The 16137-nt window shown below is 36.2% G+C and overlaps 1 protein-coding gene across 4 annotated transcripts in view; it reads left to right on the top strand.

Annotated features, from left to right (window-relative positions):
* The window catches only part of RNF2 (ring finger protein 2), a 33848-nt gene that overhangs the window by 5031 nt on the left and 12680 nt on the right, over nt 1-16137 (top strand). For 2 of the 4 annotated variants that reach the window (XM_081025201.1, XM_081025203.1), the window contains exon 2: nt 14914-15002. In XM_081025201.1, the coding sequence (XP_080881327.1) occupies nt 14916-15002 (87 nt within the window). In that variant the 5' untranslated portion in view covers nt 14914-14915. Of the gene's footprint in view, nt 1-5417; nt 5469-6215; nt 6352-14913; nt 15003-16137 lie in introns of those variants that run through there. The other 2 variants (XM_081025204.1, XM_081025202.1) reach the window with 2 other exon arrangements.

Here is a 16137-nt window from a genome sequence, read left to right as displayed (position 1 = left end):
TTTCGCAGTGGCTGAGGAGAATTAAAATGTTGATCATTACCTTTGCAGATATATACTCCTTCCAGGGTCAGTTAGAAAATAATTTGGTAGAGTGTTATTTGATTTTACAGATGTGAGAATTGAAAGAGTAAAATAATTGGTTAATTTAGACTATATAGTACCAATAGCTGATCTAGAAATAGGACTTTGGATTTCTGATATATGATACGAGTATTCCAGAGGCAGGGATTTTGGCAGGGATTCCATTTGATGGGTAACTAAAATCCTCTTCTACCTCTTTTATTATAGCCTAATGTTCTAAAATCTCAGTTATTTCTCAGGGGAGAGAAAAGACAGAAGAAGTTACCTCATTTTATTTCCTAAAATTCGAAATATCTTGCCGTTTATTTTTACATTTTTCTTTTTAGTTGTCCACTGTCTCCTTTTTTCCTACACCCTGTATTACCACTACCCTTATTAGCTATTGTAAAAAGTGCAGATCTGCAGTACTTCAATTTGACTTCTTTTTAGAAGAGCGTTTTGCTTGTTTTCCCATACACACTCTGTTGATTTAACTTAAAACCAACTGATTTTTCACTTTTAAAAAGATGTATGCCTCCATGCTAGTAATTGCATTAAAGCCTCACTATTTATACTGTTTACTATATAGAGTCTGATTCAGTCTGGGACAGCTGCCTTGGAATCCAGCCAAATGTTTAATAGAAAAGGCTTTACTATACTACAGAAGCGGTAGTGTTGGGTATAGAAGAAGGAGCTTCAGAATTGAAGGCAGGAGGCTTGGTTTCTAGGTCTGGTTCTATTACTAGCAAGAATGTTGGCTTTTCTGTTTTCCGTTAAAAAACAAACAAATAAACAAACAAAAAACCCCTTGATGACCTTATAAGTTATTTGTAAAGACGTAAGAGGGAATATAGGTAAAAAGGGGGTTTGTAAACAGCAAAGCACTTTGTAAATATAAGAGGTGTATGTGAAGAGAGAGAGAGAGAGAGAGAGAGACATCAGTTGATTTATGGCATGGATCCTGGGCTAGTTTTGTGTATACTTTCAAGTTTTTGGGTTTCCATATTTAAAAGAAAGTTGTTAGTATGAAATGCGGTGTGGGAGAAGTTGTCGATAACCCTATTTTTCCCATGTCTGGTGATAGTGTAGTATTCTTTCCCCCTAACAGGTGTAGGGTGAGATCTCATTGTGGTTTTGATTTGCATTTTCCTGATAATTAATGATTTGAGCATCTTTTCATGTACCTGTTGGCTATCTGTATATTTTCTTTGGAAAAATGTCCATTCAGATCTGCCCATTTCTTAATTGGATTGTTCGTTTTTTGTTACTGAGTTGTGTAAGTTCTTTACATATTTTGGATATTAGCCCTTTATCATATATATAATTTGCAATGATTTTCTCCCATTCAGTAAGTTGCCTTTTCATTTCGTTGATGGTTTCCTTTGCTGCACAGAAGCTTTTTAGTTTGATGTAGTCCCCACTTGTTTATTTTTCTTTTCTTGCTTTTGCAATATGTATATTTATATACATATTTTTAAATGTGTGTATTTTAAATGCTATAAGGAGTTCTGCCCTAATGGACATTTAGAAAAAATTACATATATATGTATATGTATCTCACATCACCTAAAACATGCTCATTTTATAGATAAAAGAGGTTTAGGTCTATATATTGACTTGTTCAAAATCATGTTGATTTCCAGTATATATGATCTATGCCAAGTTTTTGCTGCTTTTGTGAACCTAAAATTTATGCTAGTCTTTAGATTCATCAGGGCTATAAGACTTCTTCCAATCCTTAAAAATTTTTTTTTCATGCCGCTTCTAAGACTCTGGCCTTTGAAACTTGGAGGAGCTGCTTTTCCAGTTTTAACCTTTTTATGTGAGTTGCAGAAACGAGGAGACAAGAAAGGCCTGAAAAGAAGAAAAATTAAATCAGTTTGCCTTTTGGAATTGTTCTAAGAACCCAATATGAGAATTGAGGTCTCCTGAATCCCAGTCTGGCTGTTACTATTCCCTATAGTAGTAGTTTTTCTTTTTCTGCAAGAGAAAATCTACCCTAGGTTACAAAGGGGCACTAGAAGCATATTCAATTCTCTGTTCTTATCTGTTGTTGTCTTAAAGTTGTTAAAATCTGTGCTTATTATAATATGGTAATTAAAATAATAACAAGAACAGCAATAATGGGAGTTGGAAAATGGAGGAAACCCCATCCCCCACAAAGTGTAAACAACTCTGTTACCTTCTAGAGAACTTTTACATCGCTGTAATTGTAGTACAGATGAAAATTAGTGGTTTCTCTCATCACTTTACCTTACAAGTATTACTAGTCATTGCATATGGCATTAGTAATTACTTTTAATGATTAAAGAAGTTTCCTGTTGATGTTGCAGTGAATGTCTCCCTGATGGTGTCATTATAATTATGATAGTAGTAGTAATAATAGTATATTTGGTGTGGTGGTGAAGGGCATGCCTTCTTAGTCAAACAGCCCATACCCTTACTGTGGGAACTTGAAACAAATTTGTTTAGTTATTTATGTTTTGACTTAATTTCTTCTTTATTAAAGGAGGACAATAATACTACTTCATAGGCTTATTAGGATTAAGCAAGATTTCATATTAAGTGGTAAATACTCTGTAAATGTTACCCGTTTTTAATAGCATTATTTCCTAGGACTGGGAATAACTGGGTGAAAGAATACGAATGTTTTTATATCTCTGGAAATGAATTGCCTGGCTGCTTTCTGAAAGGGTTATTCCAGTTTCTGCCAGGAGAATGTGGAGGCATCAGCCTTTCGTGGTCTCTTATTTTTCTTCATCTAATTATTTTCTTTCCTGTGTCATTACCTCACCACAAATTTAATTTTTTAAAAGATTATACCCTTGCCAGAAATGTAGACCTCATTGGTGTGTGTATTTTCAGTGACATGAGGGAATGTTGCTGTGACTTCCGACGTCGTTACTTGCTAAAGCTAACATGTTTTATCAGCGCCTCTGCTGCTTCTGACAGAAATCTGCATTTGATGAGCATTTCTCTGCCCAGGAAAGGACATCAACCTTAGTATACCACTTTTTATTTTATTTTATTTTATTTTATTTTTTTAGTATACCACTTTTTAGAAGTTAATTTTTGTCCTGGCATTTGGGGCTTTGGACTGAAAGTTAGTAGTTACTAGAGTTCTCTTTCCAGCTTTGTAATTAATGATACGCTTTTGTAAATCTAAGTTTTACGTTATGTTGTATTTTACATCTTGATAGATACTGATCTGTCTGTGCCATTAAATCTGTAGATTTTTATTGGGGGCCAACCATATGTTCTGATGGCATAGAGTCCACAGCCAATAAAACTGGTTACTGATACCACGTCAGTATGCTGTCTTGTTTAGTTTCCTGTAATCTGGGTAGTGATGTGAAATGAAGTTGGTAGCCTCCCTCACTCTACTTAGGAACTCAGAATTTTTCTGCTCTGCCCAGGAAATTATCATGGTCTTTGTGTCTCTTGGTGTCACTGGGAGAACAAAAAGGAGTCCCTCTGGAAGAATGTGGTTAGATTGTGGTATAGAGTTGGTGTTTGTTTCAGGGCTGAGAGCCTAGATTATGCCAAAGTCTGAGGTCTAGATTCAAATAATCGGATGAAGCAGTAGACTGGAAATCCCTTAGGCAAGCAGAGATTGAGACATCCTTAGAAGTTACAAAATCTAGACTAACAGATGAGAACCAGGAGTAAAGTACCAGTGTAAGTAATATCTTGTCAGAGAGGCAATTACAGTTCAGGAAATCAACAAGAAATGGAATGTTTCGACCAAATGGGGCAAAAAATATAAAATAACACCAGAAAACAAACACCCCCCCCCCCAGATGCACAGCCTGTAGCACCAAGGATACCACCAGTTCAGCGGAACTTCTATAGCTAGTTGATTGTTTAAAATATACATGCAAACGAGCCAAACGGACGTGGAGAAGTATGATATCAGCAGTTTTCTTGAAGACAGGGAGAAAAGTGCAGAATTCCTTGGCTGTGACTTGGAATGCGAGGTGTGCGACCTTTTCATACACAACATGCCTCTTTTGACCTGCTTTGAGAAGATCAGAGGACATGACTGGTTCTAGTTAGTTGAAGTACTCAAGTTGAAAGAAGTTGCTAAAGCTAGAATACCTTCTTAGCTCAGGAGGAGAGGACTGTCTTTAAGGCATTGTATTGGTAAGGATATTTAAGCAAGCTTTCATTCACAAAACATTAGAGCTAAGAGGGCTCTTTAGTATACTTAATATAAATTCTTAAATTTACAAATAAGAAACTGGATCCTCAGCTAAAGTGATTAATTAGCCTTAGTTAACCCACACATTTTGAAGCAGAGTTTAGCATTCAAATATATTTGTAGAAAATTTGTGGCTATTTCAGTAACCAGTATTCCTGTTACCAAGTTGTCTCCACCTAGTGGCAACAGGTATTTTGTAAGGCTGAGTACAAACATGGGGAAAAACTGATAGAGGGAACTTTACTGATCACTGCTTTTGAGGAAAAGGCAACCTGCTGACAGTTGTGTTGTTTTTGCAAAGGGAAAGAATGAGACAGCGTGCCTAATGCTTATTTACATACTTCATAACCTTACTAAGGAATTTGTAAACTGTACAGTTATACCTGAGTCACGCAGCACATTTATTGAGAGTGTAAGAAGTGTGTTAAGCTTGTATTTTAACGTTTCCATATACACACATATATCATAAACATACGTATTCACATGTATAATTTCTTTCTCTTTTTATGAGTTAGAAGATAATGTGGTAACTTCATCAGTGGAGAAGAGATGAACTAAACAATAAATGATGATGGGACAATTACCAGTTACGTTGGTGGTGGTGGTGGTGGTGGGGGCAGATTCCAATCCCTTAAGTGTAAAAAGTGAAACTCTGAGTGTATTAAAAGAAAGTATGGGTGGGTGATGGATTTTAGAGTGTGGATGAGCTTTCCAAAGAAACCATAGAGGAAAAGGTAGATACATTAAAAATACGTAAAAAATAAAATATGTGGCTTAAAGAAGTCAAAGACAAAAGACAACAAACTGGAGAAAAATGTTTAACACTTATGACAGGTAAAAGGTCAATTTCCTTAACAGGAAAATTTCTTACAAATTAACTTTTAAAAAATTAATAGAAATAAATATGAATAAGTAATTGACAAAAAAATGGCCAATAAAGTTGGGAAAAGAAGATTGAAGCCTTGCAAATTAAAACAGCAGTGAAATATAATTTCCTACCTATCAGGGTGGGCAAGATTAAAAAAAAATTGGTAGAAGGGTAAGTTGGTATAGCAATTTTAGCAGTATTTGTCAGAATGGAAAAAAAGTACCTACTTTTTTTTTTTTTTTTTTTTTTGAGCCCACTGGCCCATGTGGGAATCGAACCGGCAGCCTTCGGAGTTAGGAGCACGGAGCTCGAACCGCCTGCGCCACCGGCCGGCCCAAAGTACCTACTTTTTGATCCAGTAATTTTGCTTTTAGGATTTGGCCTAGTCAACTTCTTACCTAGGGTAACTTATTGTCAAAGCTAAAGTTAGCAGAACATACACTAAACCAGTGACTGGATGAATGAATGAATGGTGAATCAAATATTTATTGGGGGACAATTTAGGAATTAATAGTATTTGGAAATGCCAGGAGTTTCCTTAAGTCACTAAAAAGTGATGTTTAGGTAGAACAGTGGGTTCTCAACCCTTACTGCACACAAATACCACATGGCTGACTTTCTAATCATACTGGAAGTAATGATTCGGTTGGTCTGAAATGGGACTTTGTTATCAGAATTGTGTCCAAGCTCTCCAGGTGATCCTGTATGCGCCAAATTTGAGAACTTCTTTAGAGGAAGATTTTTTTCCTGTGGGTGCACTTAATTTTCTTTTGGCAGAAGACAAGACTCCATTGGGCAAATAAACTGAAGTTTATTATTTATTTTTTTTCCACCTTCTCCCATTCTGCCATTAGCTTTCTCTTGATAATTTTGGTTCAGCTGGTGTATTGGTTTCCTATTGCTGCTGTAATAAATCACCCACAATATAGTGACTTAAAAACAACACACGCTTATTATTTTACTGTTTGGACTGTCAGAAATCCAAAATTAGAGGTTTAAAGGGAGTAAAACCAAGGTGTTGACAGGCCTGTGTTCCTTCTGGAGGCTCTAGGGGAGAATTCATGTCCTTTCCTTTTCTAGCTTCTAGGGGCTGCCGGCACTGTCTTAGCTCGTGGGTCCTTCCTCCATCTTCATGCCAGCAGCATAGCATCTTCAGATTTCTCTCTTGACTACATCACCTTCTCTCATTGTGACCCTTGTAAATACATTGGACCAAGCCCAGGTAATCTAGGACCATCTCCCCCATCCCAAGATTCTTAATCATACTGAAAAAGCTCTTTTTGCCATGTAATGTAACATACTCACAAATTTTGGGTGTTAGGATGTGCACACTTTCAGAAAGCCACAAAATTCAACAGATGGAATATTTTAGTGTATCTTAAATTGATGTAGTGTTTCCCAAAGTAAATTAGCTTCTATATGGTAAGTTGTGATTAATGTCTATTAATCCTCAGAAACAATCGTCAGTTTTTCCTTGTTAGAAATGTAGGTTGGATAGAATAAGCTGAATTGTCTCATTTTTATTATAACAATAATAGTTATATATTCTTCACAGAATCCTATATATATAATAGGTACTTTATTTCAGTCCTGGCAAGATTTCATATTTTGATTTTTGTTTTTAGTGTCTCCGAAGAGTAGTTTGTTTAGCAAAGTTGAGGTTCATAAGTAGGTTGCTTCCTGTCCAGTAGTATCACTGATGAGTTGTTTTTGAACCAGATAAGCCATAACACTGATATATGGTGGGATAATTTTGAGTAGTACTCTTCCTATACTTGTGAGTTCAGTTAGCAAGCCCCGAGTTTCCTTTGCTCCTATTCCACTTTTTCTTTTCACACTGCATGTTCTTTTCTCTGTAAACTGATTTCTGTAAGCTGAAATTTCCCATCAGAACCATTCATGCTTAAGATGTGTTTATTCTTCTGGATAATCTGCATATACCTTATATGTAACAAGTCTAAAACTGAATTCAGCTTCTCATCCCTTCTTAGAATATGTATACCATTTTCTGTTTAAAAGCATTTTTTAATTTTAATTTTTTATTGTGATAAAATATAACAAGATTTATCATTTCTAACCATTGCTAAATGTACAATTCAGTGACATTAAGTTCATTCACATTGTTGTGTAACCATCAGCACCATCATCTCTAGGACTTTTTCATTATCTCAAACTGAAACTACTTAGTGACATTAATTCCTCATTAATTCCTCCCCACAGTCCCATGGAGTATTCTATACTCCATGTAAGTGGAATCATAAATTGTTCCTTTGTATTTGGCTTATCTTACTTAGTATAATGTTTTAAAAGTTCATCCATGTTTAGCGTGTATCAAAATTTCATCCCATTTTTAGGCAGACTAATGTAGCATGGTATGTATATATTACATTTTGTTTATCCATTCATCTGTTGGTGTACATTTGGGTTGTTTACACCTTTTGGCTATTGTGAATAATGTTACGAATGTGGATGTTTGAGTTTCTGCTTTCAGTTCTTTTGGATCTATACCTAGAATTGGAATCGCTGGATCATACGGTAATTCTGTGCTTAATTTTTTTGAGAGACCCACCATATTATATTAAAAAATGGCTGCACCATTTTACATTCCCACCAGCAACTTATAAGGTTTCCAATTTTGCCACATTCTTGCTAACACTTGTTTTCTGTTTTTTGATAATAGTCAAATAGCCGTCCTCATGGGTATGGTATCTCATTGTGGTTTTGATTTGCATCTTCCTAATGATTAGTTCAGAAATTTTTCATGCACTCATTAGCTATTTGTATTTCTTCTCTGGAGAAATGTCTGTTCCAATTTTTTGCCCATTTTTGAATTGAGTTGTTTTTTTATTGTTGAGTTGTAGTATTTCTTTACATATTCTGGATATTAATCCTTTATGAGATGTATTATTTGCAAATACTGCTCCCATTCTGGGGGTTTTCACTTTCTTGCTAGTTAGTGTCTTTTGATATCCAAAAGTTTTCAATTTTAATAACGTTCAGTTTATAAACTTTTTCTTTTGTTGCCTATGCTTTTGGTGTCATATCGAGAAAGCCATTGCCACGTCCAGTGTCAGGAAGAATTTCCCCCGTGTTTTCTTCTAAGAGTTTTACAGTTTTAGCTCTTACATTTAGGTCTTTGATCCATTTTGAGTTTGTATATGGTATAAGGTCAGGGTCTAACTTCATTGTTCTGCACAGGGATTTCCAGTTTTCCCAGCATCTTTTGTTGAAAAGACTTAGTACTTTTCCCTAGTGTATGATCAAAATAATTGCCCAAATATATGAAGATTTATTTCTGGGCTTTCTATTTTCTTCCATTGATTGATTGGTCTACATGTCTGTCTTTATGCCAGTACCAAACTATTTTGATTACCGTAGCTTTGTAATATGTTTTGAAATTGGGAAGTATGCGACCTCCAACTTGTTCTTTTTCAAGATTATTTTGGCTATTTGGGGTCCCGTGACATTCTTTATGAATTTTAGGATGTGTTTTTCTATTTCTGCAAAAAACAATCTTGGGATTTTGACAGTGAATGCATTGAGTTTGTAGATTGCTTTGGGTAGTATTATCATCTTAATATTGTCTTCTGATCATGAACAAGGGATGATGGGATGTCTTTGCATTTGTTTATGTTTTTAATTTCAGCAGTTTTGTCATTTTCAGTGTACAAGTCTTTCGTTTGCTTGGTTAAATTTATTTCTAAGTATTATTCTTTAGATGCTTTTGTAAATACGGAAGTGTTTTCTTGATTTCCTTTTCAAGCTTGTCATTGTTAGTGTACAGAAATGCAGGTGACTTGTACGTTGAATTCCCCAATCCCCAACTTTGCTGAATTCATTTATTATTTCAGTATCTTTTTTGTGCAGTCTTTAGGATTTTCTACATATAAGATCGTGTCACTTGTAAACAGAAACTTTTGCTTTTCACTTTCCAATTTGGATGCCTGTTATTTCTTTCCTAATCGGCTAGAACTTCCAACAGTAATATGTTGAATAGAAGTTGCATTTCTTCTTTGGCTCTCCCTTTTTTAGCATTGGCATCTAAACAGCCACAAGCTTGGAGCTTGTGTCTTTACTCTCCTTTCTCTTTTATTATATCCCAGGTATTTTACTTCCTAAGTATTTTTCAGCTCTGTCCCTCCTAATTCGTCCTTATTAATAGTTCTGTTGTAGGCATGTATCATTTGAATCATCACACAAGTCCTTCACTAGTATTTTTGCTTCGCTAAAGTCTATTCTCCACTGTTGTCAGAGTTGATCTTTTTGTCTCAAATACAAATCTGACTTTGTCATTCCATTGGATTTTTCCAGACACCACCTTTGTATGGCATATTAGTCTCCCTCACCTGCTCCACAATTTAATTCTTCAGCTTCACTCTGTGCTACTCCCAAACTCCCTCTTTTCTGTTAACCTGAAAATAAAAAGCCAAAAAATGAGAAACAGCAAGTGTTTATTAGAGAGAAAAAAGAATTGCAATTTGGGAAACAGATTCAGGCAGAGACCCAAATCGTGTCCCGATTACAGAGTGGGGGCAAAGGGTTTTAATGAGAAAAGGAAGGGAATAATTACATGAAGAAAGAAATTTCTGTTGGTGCTAAAAGCTAAAAGCTGAGTTACACTTGAGCTATACATGGCTACTTACTGATTTTGTCCTCAGAGAGTCCATAATCACCAGTTTTTTTTTGTGTTCCTGTTAGCTTTGCAAAAGGTTGTAAGACAGAGTTGATTTGACCCAGTCCAAAGGTTATTTTGCCTAGTTCAGACATTCCAAAGGCTCAAGGAGCAAGATGTGCAAGGTAGTTCCTTTGAAGTGACTGCTCTGGATCAAGTTTTAAATGGCTTCACTTATGTTAGTTTTTCACATTGCACTCATTTCATTGTGAATTACTTGGAGTTTCCCGAATACACCATGCTGAGTTGTGCCTTTGCTTATTATGCTGGTCCTTCTGGACTGCTTTCCTTTCCTTAGTGAGCTGACTTCCACTTAACCCTAAACTTCTCTTCCAACGAGTCTCTTTGTCTAGGAAACTGTTTCTGATTTCTGCTCCTCCATTTGACTGCATCTTCGTGCCTCTGTAGCATTTACCAAATTGTACAGAAAACATGTTTGGGGTCCCCTAGCCAATAAACTCTTGGAGGGTCTCATTTCTTATCACATAGTAGCTCTCAATAAATGTTTCCTAAACTGTTGAACTCAACTGGTTTTCATATGGGTCTCAGCTTCTAACGTGGATAAAGGGACAGAAGGAAAACAGGACAGAAGGCTGCTGCCCATATAACTGGTGTTGACTAATAGTAAACCTTGATAGGTACACCCTAAAGCCTTGGAGAAAGACTGAATTGGGCCATTAAGAAAGTATGTGTGTTGGGGGTTGAAGGGGTATTGCTAGAGTCGATGAAATATTGATAGGTAATGAGAAGTATGGTAGGTAGGAAGGCACAGATCTAGGTCTAGATTATCTAGGTCTGCATTTTAAATGGTACTTTAAAAAGTCTTTAAAACATTTATTTTCCCTGTAACAATAACTAGAGACTAGAAAACATTACCTGTTACCAGTACTCAAAAAACTTGATTAAGACTAGATAATGAAGATTAGGTAATTCACCTTTGAAAGGTTTCTGCTCTGTATTCCACAATGTGGAAAAATATAATCCAGTTAAGAATTGATTATATTATTGTTTAAAATAAAGGAGCTATTAGGTTAGCAAAAGTAATTTAGATGAGTATTCCAGATGTTTAGTACAATGACAACTTTTTCAATAAAGAATACTTTCTTTGTGTCTTTAGACACTTACAGAAATTAGTGTCTGTCTTACAGCTGTAGTTTTAGATTAAACTGCTGCAAGTATTTTTTTATGAAGTGACACTTACGATGGCAATTGGATTGCTTACTCAGAATTTATTATTGCTCCCTGGTTTGCCTAGTCTTGAATACATTTCTAAAAGCTAACACCTGCATCCTGTAAGCAAGCAGTGTTTTGATTAAGGAACAACTCATTTGATCATTCACATGTTGTATAATATAATGCAAGAGAGAAAGAATGCTAAACATTAGATGGGTTAATTTGACCTGAACTTTATTTACTTGTAATTCACGGGACAGTAACCATGAAAGAAAAAGATACCTTTTTTATTACACACAGAGAGAGACAGAGACAGAGACAGAGACAGAGACAGAGAGAGAGAGAGAGAGAGAGAGAGATTGATTGACAGAGATAGAGAGAGAGAAGGAGAGTGCTGCTTAGTTTTTTTTTCATTGTACTTAGGGAAGCACATGTCAAACGAATGAAGAAAAATGCTTCATTGGAAAACTGGGATAATCTAATTTAAAAGTGATTATATTCTTTGATATGTATTTCACGGTTTAAAAAACAAATTAAGGAAACAAATCGTGTACAGGAAAGGACATAAAGTGTTGGCTGTGAGGAGTTTAAGATACCTTTAGCAAATGTGATAGACTGAAAAATAGGCCCTCAAAAGTTACCCATATTCTCATCTCTGGAATCTGTAGTGTTACTTTATGGGGGGAGTGGGGTTTGCAGATGTCATTAAGTTAGAGATTTTGATATAAAGAGATTATGCTGGATTTTCTGGGTGAGCTCTAAACGTTATCACACGTGTCCTTATAAGAGAGAGGCAGAGGAAGGTGACAGGCACAGAAGAGGAGGAGGCAGTGGTGGAGGCAATGATGGAGTGATGTGGCCACAAGCTGAGGAATGCTAGCAGTTATTCCACACTGGTAGAGGCAAGGAGCAGAGTCTCCCGTAAAATCTCTGGGGGAAGCGCTGCCTTGCCAACACCTTGATTTGGGCCCAGTGATGCTGATTTAAGACTTCTGGACTCCAGAACTGTGAGAGAAATTTCTCTTTTAAATCACCAAACTTGTGGCAATTTGTTGCAGCAGCTTAAAGAAACTAATACAGCCAGTAATCATTCTAAGTGTAAAATGGATATTGCTAAATAGCCCCTTTTGCCTAAACTCTCCCTTTTTTGGGCTATAATTCATAGCTCCCTCATATTAGACTGTAGTTCTTTTATCACTTCTTTTTCCAATGTTTCTCTCTTATTTTGTGGCATTATTTAGGACTTCCAGCAGAGTGTTATTGGGCAATCTTGTTTTGCTCCTGACTTTAAATAGGAATCTTCCAGAGTTTTAACACTGGGACTTTAATTTAAAAATATGTTATATCTAGATGTATGCATTTTTAAAACATTTTTCTTTTGGTTTCGTCAGAAATTTAACTATAGCATTAGCTGGATCAAATAACTAAATTTTGCCTTTGTGAACAAATCGATTTGTTTTTTATTTTTGCTTTTTAGCTGTTGTTTCTGTTTAATGTATGCTTTATAAGGATCATTTTTTAGTTTCTTTAGGTTCGTATTCTGATTTCTAATGCTTGGTTCATTTTTTCAGTCTTTATTGGTTATATTGTTTAAAAATTGAGGGTTATAAATATTTGTGAGAGATTTCTCTCGTTACACATCCCGTGTATTTCAATAAGGTAGTATTTTCATTTTATTTATAAGGAACTTACCATTTCAGTTTTGATTTCCTTGTTACCCATTCCATTGTGGGTTTTGCTCCCTCCTGAACCCCATTTGGTTCTAGGGAAGATCACTGTTGTGGCCTCTCTCTGGCGCTGTCACCTCTTACAATTTACTCTTACCAGGTACATTGACCTTTCTTTCTAACATGTCTATTCTTCTGAAAGTTCTTCCTTGATCCCCCTACTTTAAGTAAATAGTTCCTTTCCTCCTCTTGATTGTCTAACCCAGAGCCCTTTTTTGTATCTTTTATGTAGCACTTAGAAAATTTAAATTTATTGTATGCATACTTGTTTATTGCGCTTATTCCTAGTATCTCATACAGTGTATGGGGTGCAGTAGATAATCAGTATTTGAGTAAGTGAATGAAAGTATGTAATCTTATGAAAGGATTCGGGCATGGAGAGGGACCTCTACCTGGATAAATATGCCTGTTTTTAGGCAGATCAATTTTGGTAAGAATGCTTCAGGAAAATTGATAATCTGGAAATTAAAATCTCTTAAAACTGACCAAGTCCTGTATATAGCTCTAGAAAGCTTCTGTTTAACTTAGGAGAACATATACATACATACCCTACTTTGAAGGTCCCTAGTGAAATCATGTAAGAGTAGCATTGGTCTGCAGTAATTCCTTCCATTTATGTATCATTTGAGGTTTATTTTTCCCTTTCTAACTGTCTTACCTCATTTATTTGAATTTTATTGAAAAGTAGGCTCCTTATAAAGCCGGCTCGTTTCTGGGTGTGGGTGAAAATAGTAAGTATTAAGTTATTTAAGTCGCTGAGGCAGACGTGGAAGCAACTGTTAGGCAATACAAGTAGGCCCAAAGCGTGGGACACACTTTGTACTTTGCATCTCTTTTTTCTACTCAAGCAAGTACAACCTTTTCCCTCTGGCTTCTTTCAGGATTTTTTTCTTTATCTTTGATTTTCTGCCATTTGAAAGTGATGTGCTGAGGTAGGTTTTTTTTTTTTTTTTTTTTTTTTTTTGCATCTATTCTGCTCTGTGTTCTCTGAGCTTTCTGGACCTGTGGTTTGGTATATGACATTAATTTGGGGGACATTCTCAGTCATTATGGTTTCAGATATTCTGTCTATTCCTTTCTCTTTCTTCTCTGGTGTTCCCAATTATACATAAGTTACATGTTTTGTAGTTATCCCACAGTCCTTGGATATTCTGTTCTTTTCAGTCTTTGTTCTTTTTGCTTTTTGGTGTTGCAGGAAGCTATTGGTATGTCCTCTAGCTCAGAGTTTCTTTCCTTAGTCAGGCTACCATTGAAAGGCATTCTTCATGTCTGTTACAGTGGTTTTAATCTCTAGCATTGCGTTTTGGTTCTTTCTTAGGATTTCCATTTCTCTGCTTACATTGCCCATCTGTTCTTTATGCTGTCTACTTTATTCATTAGAGCCCTTAGCATATTAATCATAGTTGTTTTAAATTCCTGGTCTGATAATTCCAACATCCCTGCCATGTCTGGTTCTGATGCTCACTTTGTCTCTTCACATTGTGTTTTTTACCTTTTGGTATGCCTTGTAATTTTTTATAGATAGTAAGACATGAGGTACCAGGTGAAGGAAACAGGCCTTTAGTAATGTGAGGTGTGGGAGGTGGGGAAGGGCTCTATAGCCCTATAATTAGGTCTCAGTGAGCCTGTCCCCCTGGACCGTGTGCCCTTCACAGTGGTTCTCCGTCCCCCTCATTGGGGCATCCCCCCGTTACGTGTTACAGGATGACTAGAATGGGCTGGAGTTGGGTATTTCCATTCCCCAGGTCAGATAGGTTCTGGATAATACCCAAGCAGGTTAAGTTCTACTAGTTAACTAGTTTCCCTCAGGGCAGGGCTTGTTAAGAACAAAGTAGACCGATGGTTTAAAGGGCTGCAAAGTAGATTTTGTATCTGGCAAAAGTTGGACTAGATGGCCATGCTGATGAGTTTGAAATTTTCCTCTATGTTCCATGACAATGAATTAAACAAACAAAACATTGTTTTGAGTTAAGACAATTTTCTATACATTTAGTAATAATAATTAAGTACTTTCTGTGTACCAGCCTTTGGGCAGCGAGTCTTGCTCTCAAGTAGCTCATACCTACAAATGTAGAGATTCTTGAGCTTTTCCTCTTTTTAATTTTTGAGGAGCCAGTATGTAATTTCTACTTTTATAATTCCTAAAAATCAGCTTTGAGATTTACTTCCCTTTCAGATACTAAAATTGTTTTTTTTTCCTTTTTATTCCTAGCAATGTCTCAGGCTGTGCAGACGAATGGAACTCAACCATTGAGCAAAACATGGGAACTCAGTTTATATGAATTACAGCGAACACCTCAGGTAATGTTAACTAAGATAACTTAGGGGAAATATGTAAACTGGGATACATTTTTAGAAAATGAAAAACTTGTAAGAACATAGCAGTAACAATAAATGTACATATAAGCAGTCCTTGTGTATGTTTGGTTGACACTTCACTGATTCAACAAATAATTTGAGGGCATATTCTATAGCAGGTCCTAAGCCAGTAACTAGGTGCAGTGGGGAATAAAGCACGTGGCATCAGCCCTTAAGAGTTCTTAGACATTACATGAGTAAATAGCCACAAAATTATACATTTGAGAGGTTGAGTAAAGAGAGAGACCTCAGTGCTGTAATAAATAATAGGGGGGGAACTAGGGAAGATTATTTTGAGAAGGTAAAGATAGGAAAGATTGGGGGAGGAATCAGGCTTGAAGGAGACATAAGCATGCTTAAAACTGAACTCATTTTAAGTTTGAGATGCCTATGAGACAGGCAGGCAGAGATATTAACTAGGGGTCCGGACTAAATATAAAATTTTAGGAGCTGTCAGCACATTTTAAGCAATCTGAATGGATAAGATAACCTGGAGAGAGATGAGCAGAGCCCAGACCTTCATCCAGAGGAGCTTCAACGTTGAGAAATTAAGTAATGGACAAGGAGAGAGAGAAGGAACAGCCAGAGAAAAGTAAGGAAAAATGGGAGACGGAGAGGGGATCAAAATCTAAGAGGAAGTGTTTCAAGAAGAAGGATGCAGTTATTGTGTTCAACACCACTGAGAAGATAAATAATAAGATGAGGATTACAAAAATGGGCATTAGATGTGACAATAAATACTGGTGACTGTGACAGAGAGATTCACTTGAATAGATTGTGCCGCTGCTGTATGTTGAAGGGGAAAAAAGTCAAAATGCATAGGCAATTCTTCAGGGAAGTTTGGCTGGGCCAGGAGCTGAGAAATGGAACAAAAACTGGAAGGGAACAGAATCAGGAAGTTTTAAATTTTGTTTGTAAGATAGGAGATAGATCCGTGTCAACACCTGAAACACACACTCCTTACCCCTCCTCCCCCAGCTCTAAGGTGCATCATTCACAATTCTCTGGAGATGCTAATCTAGGCTGATTTAATGCTGCAGTCTGAAAGCAAATAGAATAATCAGAAATGATATACTTG

Source organism: Rhinolophus hipposideros (genome assembly GCF_964194185.1).
Source record: "Rhinolophus hipposideros genome assembly, chromosome: 19".
NCBI lineage: Eukaryota > Metazoa > Chordata > Mammalia > Chiroptera > Rhinolophidae > Rhinolophus > Rhinolophus hipposideros.
The sequence above is the reverse complement of the archived record's forward strand: the minus strand, read 5'-3'. Positions and strand labels throughout refer to the sequence as shown.